General features: G+C 30.9%; 1 protein-coding gene across 1 annotated transcript; it reads left to right on the top strand.

The window, feature by feature from the left end:
* The first annotated feature begins 914 nt into the window (after positions 1 to 914).
* LOC117917772 (50S ribosomal protein 6, chloroplastic) lies at positions 915 to 1,498 on the top strand. Its single transcript, XM_034834158.1, has one exon. The coding sequence runs from the start codon at positions 978 to 980 to the stop codon at positions 1,302 to 1,304; it is 327 nt and encodes a 108-aa protein (XP_034690049.1). The 5' UTR covers positions 915 to 977; the 3' UTR covers positions 1,305 to 1,498.
* Positions 1,499 to 15,060: the final 13,562 nt, after the last annotated feature.

Raw genomic sequence — 15,060 nt, forward strand, 5'->3', positions numbered from 1 at the left:
GCTATATATAGCCTGAATGAGTTAATAAAATGGCAGTTTTAATTCCCAAACAGTCTCTTCTTTCTTCTATTCCTTTCTTTATTCAAGTTACTTCGTATCAATAAAATTAAAGAAACATTTTTAAAAATCTGAAAATTACTTATAGTATTGGAAAATCACTTATAGTGATTTGTGGAAAATGTTTGATAGGTGATTATTCTAAAATCATTTTTTTTTAAACATTTTCACTAGAAACACTTTGAATAGGAATAATGTCAAACACACTCTAAGTTCAAAGATAAAATTTAAAGTTAATGAAATGATAAATAAAGGTGCGAAAATGAATATAAAACGAAATTTGATTAAAACAAATCCTTTCAAAATATATTAATTACACCACAATAATTCATCCTATGAAATAGATTTTTGAGTGGCAACGATTTTTAGAAATGTTTTTAGCTTGAAAAGTATTTTTGAAAAATTTAGGAATCACTTTTAAAAATATAAAAGATCACTTATAATGTTTTTTGGAGAAACATAGACACACTCTTTATATTGCATGCATTCATCTTTGTTATAAAATGGGTATTGTAAACTTATAATATAAAAAATCACTTAAATTTTATCATATACTTTCAATAATCATATCTCGTCTTTAATTGGTATAAAATGGGTACCCTAATATTTTTTATATAATTACCAAGAAAGTTGAATTAAAGTAGATTTTTTTAATTTTTAATTTTTATTTTTCCAAAAATATGCTCATTATACTGATCGTTATTTGTGGCTCTATTAATTCATATACAGAACATATACGTAGTTGTTTTAAAAATGATCGGGCAAACCCAGATCCACCCACATCGGGCAGATATCGGGTTGGGCCAACCCGCCCAAGGAGCAAGCAGGGAGATAAGGTTAGGCAATCCAATGTGGTCGGTCGAAAAACGAAACAAATATACATTACGCAGAGCTCACACAGGACCCATTGCTGTGGAGAAATGTCGATTTCGGCAATATTTGGTGCGGCAGTCCCCAACCGTTGTTCTACGGCGGCGTCGTTTGGTGCGAGGAAGGCAGCCCCGAGATTGGGTGGCGGTGCGGGGGTGATAGAGTGTTCGTCGCGTCCACAGAAAAAGGGAACGTCTCACCACATGAAAACTCGGCCGCGTAAAACCCAGCCATGGGATATTAAGCGTCGCCCCACAGTGTATGCTCCGCTACCTCCTCTGCCGCCCGAGTGGACTGTCGTTTCATCTGATGCTGACGCATCCGATGCAGCTGTTCCTCCTGGACCTCCTCCAACACCCCAACTTGCAGCTGAGTAGTGCTGGCTTCTATCCTACGGGTCCAACATGTATGTTTTCAAAATTTCTTTCTGTAGTTTTGTTTGTCATCCTCTCTGTTTGTTTGTTTGATTAATCGTAGGATATATGTTGAACTAAGGAAATGTCTACAACCTGTTTGATGAAATGATTCTATAATGTCTAAAAGAGATGGTGAACTAATCACATGTCTACAACCTGTTTGATTTAAATCCTAGTAGAACCAAAAGTGCATTCTTGAAGCGGAGTTTGAGTTGGGCTGGGTTGAGTCAGTTGTCCAAAAGCCCATTAACTCAATATGTCAACTTAGAATTAGCACATCTACGAGTTTGCAGAGCTAGCCCCAAAAAAACTTGGAACACCACAATATTGCTCTCTTCAATGATGATACTTATAATCAAGTTTAGAGTATTAAAAAAACCAAATCCTATACAAGAATGAAAGGACAAAAACACATGCTAATTGAGTTTTTAAATATTTCCTTTCTCTCATGTGGGTTGGTTCAGTCTATCTCCAAAGCACCCAACTTTAAGCTCACAGATTCACTGCACAATTTGTCAAGAGTTCCTCAATGATTCCAATAAATTTGTTTCTATGTGATATGCTAGAGAAAAACTTTTGAGCTTATTTGGACAATCTTATAGATGAATTTTTATTTACAGTTTGATTATTAATAAAAGAAAAATGGACTTTACATTATCTGTTGCTGCCTATAGAGAGAAGCCTAAGAATTTCACTGGTATACAAGAAAATTTTATTCTACCTCATGATTTTGAATCTTGCTTGGGTTTTGTACAAGACTACAAGTATTGCCTCCACATCTTAGGAGGGTGAAACTAATGGACAAGTGCAGCCAACTGTAGAATCTTGGAATCCTTTTGAATTCCATTTCAAGGGCTACCTCTTTATTGTATGGTTTGGACAACACATTGTACAGGATGCATAGTTCAATATAGATTGCAAAGGAATTATAGGAATCCTTGGAGAAAAGGTATAAGATAAAGGTTCCTAGCTTGAAGAAATTCGTGGTCAGTAGATTTTTGGACTTCAAAATGATAGACTATAAGACTGTCATAAGTCAAATCCAAGAACTAACAATTGTTCTACATGTCACATTAAGGAAAAATGGTGCTCAATAAATCTTTTCAAGTTGCAGCTATAATTGAAAAACTACTATATTTCTTGAAAGATTTCAAAAATTACTTGAAGCATAAGTGTAAGGAGGTGAGACTGAAGTACTTGATTTTAAAAGTAAGCATTGTAGAAAACCATCTAGGTTTTTTATAAAGAAGGCACAGAAGCTTTCCATAAAAATAGAAAATCCAACACAAACTTGGTGGAGTAGGAACTGGCAGGGAAAGGGAGCATCTGGTGGTCCTAGTTAAAGGAAAGGCAAGTACAAATAATTTAATGGCAAGTTCATATGACCAAGCACATATGACCAAGGAAGAAAAGTTAGCAACTAATGTGTTAGATTGATACTTCCTATTGTAAAGGATATGATAAAAAGAACCAAGCACATATGACCAAGGAAGAAAAGTTGGCAACTAATGTGTTAGATTGATACTTCCTAATGTGGGATTTGAAGATAATATGATAGATAACCCCAAGGAATGGTGGGCTATTCACCATGTTTTAATGGAAGGATGTTTTTTTTATATGCTAATAAATGGAAAGGAGCTGCACGTGGATAACTAGCTAGTTCCAAAATCGAAGGCATATGAAATGTAGTACTAAAGATGACTTAAAGAAAGGGACTCACTCTTAATTATCATGTGCTACATGTATGGGATATTCACAAGAATTTAGTCTCTCACTCATTATTGATTGAGAATGAGTTGAAGCTGGTTTTTGAATTAAAAAGTTTATACTCACGAAGATAGGATGTTTATAATTCGTATTTTAAAATTTTGATTAAAACGAATTAATGTAATGACTATAATACCATATTTCAATAATAATGATAAAATTAACTCTTATGCTTATATGCTAGAGTCTTTTAATATATGACATGGTAGATTAAGATATGTAAACTTTAATTTTTTTGTGTAAATTAATGAATTTAAATTTATCTCTTAACTCACATTAATCCTAATCATAAGTTTGAAACATGTGTAGAAGCTAAACTAGCTAATGCACCATTTAATTCTCTTGAAAGGAACATTGAAGTTGTAGTATTAATTTGCAATGATATATGTGGTTTAAAATTTGTGCAAATTTGAGAAGGAAATAAATATTTAATTACTTTAATTGATGATTGCAGAAGATGCAATTATGCATATTTTCTAAGAAGTAAAGATAAGGCCTTGAAAGGGTTTAAACACTACAAGAATGAGATTGAGTTTTAGCAAGAAAATAAATATCAGAAGAAGCAATAGAGGTGCAGAATAGGAAGCACCTTTTAGTGAGTTCTATTCAAAAAATGGTACTATTCATCAAATTATGCTCCTTATTCACCTCAATCACCTCAATCAAATGGTATTTTTGAATGCAAGAGCTAAACATGATAAATGTCATATTAATAAGTTTTGGCTTACTCCAAAATTAGTGGCAGAAGCAATTTTTTCCACAAACCACACTCTTGAATAAAATACCACAAAATAAAATAAAATAAAATAAAATAAAATAAAACTCCCACCTTTTTGAATTTAAGATCTAGTTGGCCTAAGTTCACACTTGGATTACAATAAATGACCTAACTGAATTTGAAAGTAGAAACTTAATGACTAATGCTTCTACTCTGATTTTCTTAGACTACAATAAATGATCTAATTGAATTTGAAAGTAGAAACTTAATGACTAATGCTTCTACTTTGATTTTCTTAGGTTATGTTTGGTTTTGGAAAATTTGAGGAAAAACGCAAAGGAAAGAAAATAGAGAAAAAAAAGTATAAAGAAAGAAAAAAGTGAAGGAAAACATAAAAAATGTTTAGAGTTAATAAATTATGGGTTAAATACATTTTACCCCCTCACATTAAAAACTCAACACTTTGTCTCTCAAACTTGTAAACATTTTGCCTTGAATTACACGCTATATAAAATTATAAAAGGGATCACTTTCAGTGATTCACTACACACTTTGTCAGGAGTTCCCCAATGATTGCAATAAATTTGTTTCTATATGATGAACTAGAGAAAAACTTTTGAGCTTATTTGGACAATCTTATAGATGAATTTTTATTTATAGTTTGATTATTAATAAAAGAAAAATGGACTTTACATTATCTGTTGCTGCCTATAGAGAGAAGCTTAAGAATTTCATTGGAATAGACTTTAAGTGGTGGTAACAAAAAAAAATTACTCTACTTCTACCTCATGATTCTAAATCTTGCTTGGGTTTTGTACAAATATCCCTCTACATCTTATGAGGGTGAAATTAATGGACAAGTGCAGACAACTGTAGAATCTTGGAATCCTTTTGAATTCCTATTCAAGGGCTACCTCTTTATTGTATAGTTTGGACAATACATTGTACAATATGCATGGTTTAATACGGATTGCAAAGGATTTATAGGAATCCTTGGAGAAAAGGTATAAGACAGAGGCTTTTAGCTTGAGGAAATTGGTAGATAGTAGATTTTTGGATTTCAAAATGATAGACTCGGAGACCGTCATAAGTTGAATCCAAGAACTAACAATCATTCTACATGTCACATAAAGAAAAAATGGTGCTGAATGAATCTTTTCAAGTTGTAGCTATAATTGAAAAATTACTATATCTTTTGAAAGATTTCAAATATTACTTGAAGCATAAGTACAAGGACATGAGACTCGAGTACTTGATTTTAAAATTAAGCATTATCGTAAACCATCTAGTTTCTAAGAAGAAGTCAAGGAAGCTTTCCATAAAGTCCAACACAAACTTGGTGGAATAAAAAACTGGTAGGAAAAGGGAGCACTCTAGTGAAGGTCCTAGTTTGAAGAAAGACACAACTACAAATAATTTAATGGTAAGTGATAAATGTGCAATAAACATGATCATAGAGCTAACGATTGTCCATCTAAAGGATATGACAAAAAAAAACATATGACCAAGAAGAAAAGTTGGCAACTAATGTGTTAGATTGATAATTACTATTGTGGAGTTTGAAGCTAATATGTAGATAAACCCAAGGAATGGTGCATAGCCATTGGAGCTACTCACCATGTTCTAATGGAAAGATATTTTTATTTTTATTTTTATTTTATTTTATTTTATATATATTAATAAATGGAAATGAACTACATATGGATAACTACCGACTTCCAAAATTGAAGACATATGAAATGTAGTCCTAAAGATGACTTCGAGAAAGGGACTCACTCTAAATTATCATGTGCTACATGTACAAGATATTCACAAGAATTTAGTTTTCGACTCATTATCGATTGAGAATGGATTGAAGTTGGTTTTTGAATTAATAGGTTCATACTCACAAAGAATAGAGTGTTTATAGGCAGAGGGCGTATTAAAAAAAATATGTTTTTCAAAATTAATGTAATGACTATAATATAATAATGATAAAATTAACTCTTATGTTTATTTGCTAGTCTTCTAATATATGACATGATGATTAAGATGTGTGATTTTTATTTTTTATTTTTGCAAATTAATGAATTTAAATTTATCACTTAACTCACATTAATTCTAATCATAAGTTTGAAACATGTGTAGAAGCTAAATTAGCTAATGCATCATTTAATTTTCTAGAAAGGAACATTGAAGTTCTAGTATTAATTCACAATGATATATGTAGTCTAAAAATTTGTGCAAATTCGAGAAGGAAAAAAATATTTAATTATTTTTATTGATGATTGCTCGAGATGCAATTATGTATATTTGCTTAGAAGTAAAGATGAGACATTGAAAGTATTTAAACACAATAAGGAATAAGGCCAATTTTTTGCAAGAAAAATAAACATCAAAAGAAACAATAGAGATGGAGAATAGGAAGCACCTTTTAGTGAGTTCTATTAAAAAAAATGGTATTATTCACCAAATTACGCTCCTTATTCATCTCAATCAAATGGTATTTTTGAGTGCAATAGCTAAACATTAAAAGAGATGATAAATATTGTCATATTAATAAGTTTTGGTTTGCTCCACAATTTGTGACAAAAGCAATTTTTTCCATAAACCACTCTTAATAAAATACCACAAATAATAATAATAAGATATGATCCCTTGTGAATTATGAAAATGACAAGACCTATAAATATTTGAAGGTGTGGGGGTGTTTAGCTAAAGTAGCTATTCCTAACTCTAGAAATGTTAAAATGGGGCATATATCATAATAATTGTGTGTTTATTGGTTATGCCAATAACAATGATGCCTATAAGTTCCTAGTATATAAATTATACATTCCATATATATATATATATACCAAAGAAAACTTCGCAAAAAGGATCATATGGCACTATGAAGGCTATGTTTGATTCATAGAAAGTTTAAAGGGAAATATGAAGAAAAGAAAATAGAGAGGAAAAATTGAGAAAAAAAAGTGAAAGAAAATAAAAGATAAATTTAAAGTCAATAATTTTTTTATTATATGCTATTTCAAACTCATTTTACTTATTTAACTCTTTTATTTTCTTTCATATTTTTTATGGTAAAATTAAATATGAAATTTTTTATTTTTTTTTCATTTTCTTAGTACTTTATGAGTATGTCATATTTTTTATGGTAAAACAATATATATATATATATATATATAACATATCAATTACACCACAATAATTCATAATTTTCAGGAGGACAAATTTTGCCGGCCAATACTTGTGCTAGAAATAAACATGCATTATGATAATCATATAGCAATTGGGAGAGCACAAAATAGCATTTACAAGGGTATGTCTTGATATATATGTTGGAGACACAATAATGTAAGACCATTACTTTTGAAAACAACGTTAATTGATTATATCGTATCAAAAGATATCCTTGCAAATCCATTTATAAAAGGCTTTTTAAGGGATTAAGTTAATTACTCATCAAAGAGAACAAGATTAAAGAATCTTTATAATGGTAATCCAACCTAACTGATTGGAGGTCCTAAGATCTAGATTCAAAAGGATAATCAAGGTGTCAATGACCAAAAGAAGCACTAGAACAATCGCTCTTACCTATTTTAGTTAATAAATTAGTGTTACATGCAGCATGAATTAAGTTAAGCTTTGCTTTATTGAATCCAGTGGCTTGGAAAACCAAGTATGATATGGTAGGATACCCTTAAAAAGAATCTCCTATATGATTGTGAAATGAAGTCATTTTTTTTAGAATTTTTAAGGTTGAAATTCTTTAAAGTGCCAATAAAAATAAGAGTTGTTTATGACCAAAACAAGCACAAATATGAGAATTAATGATGTTTGGAAAGTTGTGTAGATATTATTTGCATTAGTAGTTTAATTGTTCAAGATATCGTGTTCATTTATTAGTTATAAGTGCGATAGTATTTTATTTAGGAAGATTAATAATCACAAGCTACTTATCTTGGTCAAATTTCTCCCTAAAAAGTACTCTCTCAAGTGTGAGTGTCATTTGCATAAAGCTTTTCAATTTTCATTATCACGGGATTGTAAGAAAAATGGATTTAGAAGAATGAAGAAAAAAAAAAAAGACAACTCTGAGTTAAAATTTAAGTGAGACCCACATGTATTTCAAGGTGGAAGCACATTGAAATATGTTCATCTTCATAACTTAGACAATTGACTTGATTCATTATTTTTAATATTAAAGCATTACTAAGTACCATAAAAAAGTTACGTAATCAAGGTATTTTAAGAAATGATTGCCCTTGTTCGATGAGTACTTGAGTAAGGCAAAGTTCATATTAAGGACCTAGAGTCAAACTCTAAGTTTGATAACTTTATTATTCACGATCGTTTATTTATTAAAAAATCCATAAATTAATTTTATTATTTAGACAACAAGTTGACACCCCTCTTGTAGATACACGATGAAACAAACTATGAAATGACCAATTTAGCTAGTCACAGCTTCTAATGCATTCACAATGAAATTTATAGGACTTCTAGGGAGAATTTTCCAATTTGCAGAAAACTAGATGGTGTTTCTCTGAAGAAGGTGTTGATGATCAATTTGAAAAATAAAGATCAATATTAACATATATCAAGGGTTGCTTCTTTATTTCTCCATGAAATCTACCCTCCTTTCATAGCTGATTTATAGCTGTATACCTCAACAAATTTTGAGGCTGAAAAGATACATGGTAGCTAGGCATATAACATAAGGTGATGCAGCTAGCTAGCTATGTGGCACTGAATTTTGAGTCGAATCTTGGAGATGCATTAGACTTGGGCAGGGCCCCCTTCACTTTCAGACACTCCCCAGTCCCCACTCACCACTAGGCACTAACGACCCTATATATCTGTATCCACATGCCCTAAACTTATGAATGATGAATTTTTTTTGAAAAGCATGTCCCCACAATCATTCTGAATTTATATATATATATATATATATATATATATATATATTTATATAAATTAAACTCAGGGGTCTAATCTAAATGCTATCATTTTCATGAGCCTTTCCGTGAGAGCGCATCTTTGCATGTAACGAGAGGGTACAGACATATCCAACTGTTTCAGTTCCACACCCATTTATTACGTGTAATTTATTTAGCTTTAGCTAGCCCTAGGTTAGCTCAGCCCCAGCCCCAGCTCCAGAGTGGAAATGTTTTAGGTCCATTTGTCGGTCTGATTTTAGGGCATATGACCCATCACTCAGCTATACCATAAGAGTTGAGACCAAACAAATATTACAGGCTGGTCATATCACTCACGAGACCTCACTGTTCATCATTTTCCCATCTCCTTTACTCATAATCTATGATCATTGGAAGACAAAAGCCACTCAACCCCATGTTCATGTGGCCTGCCCACGCCAAGGTTTAAAGGGGTACGTACATCCCCCCACAACACAGCTAACCCTAAACCCTAACCCTATCTAAACCCTAATTTTACGCATCACATAAATTTTGGCCAGATGAAGGGCCACATTGACCATGGAGCATGGAGAATGGACAACGGACCACGATCCATGAACCGCACTTACTTTATGGTCACATCAAACTCCTCAGGCAACAAATATCATGTACATGTTGTTTGATATCACATGCATTGATCCCATTTGGTGTCATTTTCAGACATGGCTTTACTTCCATGTTTTTGACAACCCATGTGTTGCAACTACACAAACGAATTGCATTATTTTTCTTTTCAATGGAAAATTACACCCAATAGAAGAATTTGTGCAAAGATTTATATATATTTCTTGACATCTTCATGCATGGTATAAGACATATGTGTTACCTTATGAGAGTATATTAATGAGATCATGTATGGTTTGAATATAGATATTTACAATAGGTTAATTCATCATTAATTCCAAAAACATGTCAATGGAGTATCAACCTCTACACTCTAGACCTAAATTAGAATTAACTTAGGATTGTAGGACAAAAAGAATCAAGTTTTAGCAAATACATAACACTTGTTTTTGAAAAGCAATTCTTATAGGATCCAAGGCTTAGTTTGTTCGAATCTTGTTTGCTTAAAGACTTGTCCCAAGATTCATGCAATCTAGGTTTTTCATTAGGGAAAATTATTATATAGGATGGGTTAGAGATGATAGTGATAGAGAAGGTAATTTATTTCGATAAATCCTCAAAAAGCCTTAAATACAAAAAGTCAAATATACTTTCGGTGTTTTTCACTTTAAAATCAAACATGTCACTACTTTGTCTTTTCCTTTTTTTAATAATAATAATAATTTTATTATTATTATTATTATTATTATACTTTTCACTTTAAAGTCAAGTCAAATAGCTACTTTGTCTTTTTCTTTTCTAATTAACAAATAAGAACAATATTAATAGTAATAGATATAAATAATATAATAACTAATTATAAATTATTGTTTCATCGCGATAATTAAAAATATATATTATATTTTGTATGATATATATGTCATAGGAAAATATAACAAATAAGAATAATATTAATACTAATAGATATAAATAATATAATAACTAACTGTAAATTATTGTTTTACCTCGATAATTAAAAAAATATTATAATTTTTATTATATATATCATAGGAAAATATTACCATTTTTATCAAATAGATTTCAAAATTTTTGAGTTGTTTAACTTTACCATATATAATTATTAAAAAAAATTTATAATAAAAAAATTATTTTTATAATTATTAAAAAATGAAATTAAGGCATATTCTAATATATTATACTTTTAACATACTTATGATATAAGTTCAATAAATAAGTGTTGTACCTACAATTCACATCTTTTTCTTTTCTTATCATCATCATCATCAATAACCTATCAAATAAGAACAATTTTAATACTAATACACTTAAATAATATAATATTAATTATAAATTATAGTTTCATTAATTATTATTTTAAATATATTGTAAATAACTTATCCAAAATAATAATAATAATAATAATAATAATATAATTTTAAAATTTATTGTTTCATTCCAATAATTAAAAATATAAAGTTATTATATATATTTCATAAATTTTGACATTAATACTTTAAATACTTTAAATATTTTTGACATTAATACTTTAAATATGTAATACATTATGATTCAACTTAATTTTGTTTTTAAATAGACACTTGTGGATGGTTGTCCTATGCTCTTTAAAATCTATTTACTACAAATTAACTAAAGATGATTTTTTTTATAAAAAAAAAGTTATGATTTTCATTATAAAAATTATTGCTAATAAGAATTCATCTAATATATAATGTTAATTTATTGAGATGATATATATATATATATATATATATATATATATATACTAATATAGTAAAACAATGTTTCTAATGTTATTAGATTTGTTGTAAAATGTAGATTCAACATTTCTATATTGAACTTATAACATAAATACACTAAAAGTATGATACTTTACGACATGCTTTAATTTCACTTTATAACCATTATAAAAATAATTTTTTATTGTAATATTTTCTTAATATTTATATTGCAAAATTAAACATTTCAAGAATGATATTAATAATGATATGAATAATTCAAATTACTAATATCATAAATAATAATATTAAGAGTAATATTAATATTTAATAATAATAATAATGCAAAAAGTAAACTTACATAGGAATTAAAAAAAAAGTATAATTAATTTTAAAATGATCAATCTTTAAAATTATTACTTGAGGATTTGATAGGAATTTGTAAACATGGTGACCCTTAAAGAGAATTATCACCCCTAGCTCATCCTTTTTTCTTTTTCTTTTTTTGATAATTTTCCCTTTTGGTTATTGACCATTCTAACTTACATACTAACATATCATGACTAAAATTAAATAATAAATCATCATTTTTTTTTTAATTTTTTTTTTACTTCTTATAAGCCAAATGATAATTAAGCTTATAAATATATTTTTAAGCATCAACTTTCAACTATATATTACATTTGCAAAAATAACACCATATAATATCTCACATTCTAGCATGATTGCTTAAAAACTAAAGAAATTTAGGGGAAAAAAATTGAATAATAATTTACTTGAGAGCACTTAAGACATGAATTAGTTGAGAAAAGAAGAAAAGCTAAAAAGTTAGGATGGCTTAGGTCGTTTTATTTCATGATCCTTTGGTGTATTGCTTATTAGATAAAGGATGAAATTATTCTAATTATCATAATTGTAATTGAGAGTTAAAAGCATGATTTTTACTTCCTTTCTACATTCTAACCAAAGATGAAATTGTTGGTGAAGTAATACTTAGAAGATGATATTATTTTGGTATAACCTTGGAAAACTGAAATTTGAAATTGATTAAAGCATGATAACATGTGAGAGTGCAACTTGAGCGAATTGAACCGACCCAATCCGAACCCAACTTGATGTTTAAATGGGTTTGTGCAATCATTTTTAATAATCAAATTGGGTTTAAGAAAAGTTTTTTTGAATGAATTCAATTTAGGTTGTATAACTCGAGTCTAACTCGAACCTAATTGAATGTTTTTATAAGATCTATAATGCATATTATCTTATTCAATAATATTTATTTTTTTATTTTTAAGAAAAAATATCAAATTATATTATATCATATATTTTTCATTTTTTTTATAAAAATATGTAAATTTATGTTTATTCATTTGTTGTTGATTGGGCAGACCATTGATGATAGTTACTGGAACCAATTCATAGGCCTAATATGTGCGCAAACACACTCCATAAAATTGAACGAAAGAGCATAGGGACATGTGAATGGCCGTCAAGCCTTGAGGGAGGGAAAAAATAAAAACTATCAACCTAATTAATGGAATGAACAAATGACAAAGTGAATAGATTCTAAGTATTTTTAGTGGTTGATTGGAGTCTTAACATATGCTTATACCACATAAACAATATGATTTACGCAATATAAAAGACTTGACGTGGAACTCTAGATGTACGCTAGTTAAGAGTGGCAAGGGTTAGGAAGGGATTTGTCATCAGTTCTCTAGGTTGGTCATTTTTAAGAATTAATAATTTGATGGTCAATTACTTCTATATTGGTCATTAGTAAGTTATCTTATTTTGGGAGATTGTTAATTCAAATTTGAAGGTTTAATTGTTATGTAAAAGATATCTTATTTTGATTCAATTGTTACTCCAAGTAAGGTTAGGTGGTTGCATATTGCTATTGATTTTAACTTGTCGAGGTCATTCTTATACTTAATCCTCAAGCTCAATATATGAATTGAGCATATCACCCATGGCCTCTAATTTTATGATATCACAATCATATGACCTCTAATTTTATGACATCACAATCATACTTGTTATCAAGTTATAATATTCATATAAACTTAAAAAGATTATTGTCCGTCTCTTTCAAAAACTAACTAAAGTTTCGGACGAATGTATTAAAAAAAACCACCCAAACATAAATTGTTGTAGATACGTTCATGGTTGACTATGAGAAAATTAGCCGAGAAAGATATTATTAGTCGTGCACGAACACTACATATATGTATCACTTCATGTAATCAAAAGTCCAGCCCAATAAGAAATGATTGGGCTCTAATCAAAGCCCAATTTGAACATGAAAAAGGAAACTGATCCACGGCCAGAAACACACGTTGGAGGGGTAGGACCCATGCTGCCATGCAACATATACGGCTCTGAGCATCTCCGAAAAAATACTGACACGACGTCTCAAAATTAATTAAAAACTAAAGTCCGCAAAGGTCTGTTCGTACCAGTTAAACAGTTGAAATGCTCTGAGAAAATTTTCTTTTTGACTGTTTGGTGAGCGAGAGAATTCACAGGCGAAGGGCGGGGGAGGGTTTGGGTAGCGGAGGTGGCGGTGGCGGTGGCCCTTGGCCCTGGCCCCTGGTGGGGGTGGGGAGGTGGAGGCTTTGATGGGGACGCCACAACGTTCTCGTACGGTGCACAATCGACGAGGGAGGGGAGCATCGCAGCGCTCAGACGGTGCCACGTGGAGGAGTTTTATGGAGCGGACCGAAATGGGTGGCTTTTTCAGCTGTCACTGTAGCCGACATTGCTGACAGCCACGCACGTGGGGCTTGCACGGTTGGATAAGCAGAGCGGGGCCCACCACCCCTACCCCTTCCCCCTTTTTATTATTATTTTTGAAAAAAAATGAATTTTTGTCTTAAATTTTAATCTTTGCTGTCAAATCGAACGTCTAATCGGATTGACCGTAGAATGCGGGATTCTCGTACGAGTGTTTTTAAATTCCGTGTATTTTGTATGTGCAACATCCCCACACGCCTCATTGGAGCGTGGAGGATACTCTCCACATTTTACTCATATTATCCACTTCCCCTCTCTAGGCTCATGTCTCGATACTCGGTCTATACAATGTCTACAGTTTGGCGTTAGGTTTATCCACAAAATAGGGAGCTTACAAGTCCCAAGTCACAACTTCTATTTCTTTTTAATCTCCCATTTTAAAATTATTTATTCTAATAAAATTAAAATTTTTATATTTGGATGAAGATGAGGATAAGAAATCAGTGATTGAAAAGGAGAAATACAAAATTGTGACATGTTGGATGGTAGTGGGGCAAGAAAATGAAGAGACTTCCAGTATCATTTCCATTCTTTATATATGTTTGATTACTGCTGGCCAGCCTTTTTGGTTTTTCCCCATAATTTCTAATTTCTTCTCTCTTTTATCTCCTTTCTTTGAATCAAAATCAAGAACAGAAGTTTTAAGAAAGTGGTGAAGAAGAAGAAAGAGTAGAATTATTGAGAGGTCATACTCCCAAATGACAGATGAAGAGGAGAAAGTGAAAGGTCGACCAACTCTCTCTATCATGAAAGAGAGGAGGGTGGGGGGGGGGGGCAGCAAAGGAAGGGGGGCGGGGGAGAGAGAAACGTGGCGGGGGTAGGGGGCAGATGGAAGGCCTTTTTGGAGGGGCCATTGGCAGCAGTGGGATTTGAGAGACACATGCATGCAAATGGCTTAAAAAGCAGGAGCATTTGCATTTCCACCACCTCATGCCTCATGCCTCATGGGGAAGGTAAATTTTTTGACTGTCCCTTTACTGCCATTTTTGGCTTCTCTTCCTGCAATTTTTCAGTTCTTCCTTTCTATCATTTCATTCCTCCATCTTTATCTCTAAAATAATCCTTTCTTCTTACTTTAACCCTCTTTTCTTTTTTTCTTATGACGACCCGGTATTTTCTGTACTCAGTGTCATGGCCATGCAATGCTGAATCTTTTCAATCAAGTATAGAAGATT

The sequence above is a fragment of the Vitis riparia genome, chromosome 7, assembly GCF_004353265.1.
Source record: "Vitis riparia cultivar Riparia Gloire de Montpellier isolate 1030 chromosome 7, EGFV_Vit.rip_1.0, whole genome shotgun sequence".
Lineage (NCBI taxonomy): Eukaryota > Viridiplantae > Streptophyta > Magnoliopsida > Vitales > Vitaceae > Vitis > Vitis riparia.

What these genes read in the sequence shown, in the direction of transcription:
- LOC117917772 (XM_034834158.1), top strand. Translation starts at nt 978, where the DNA reads ATGTCGATTTCGGCAATATTTGGTGCGGCAGTCCCCAACCGTTGTTCT.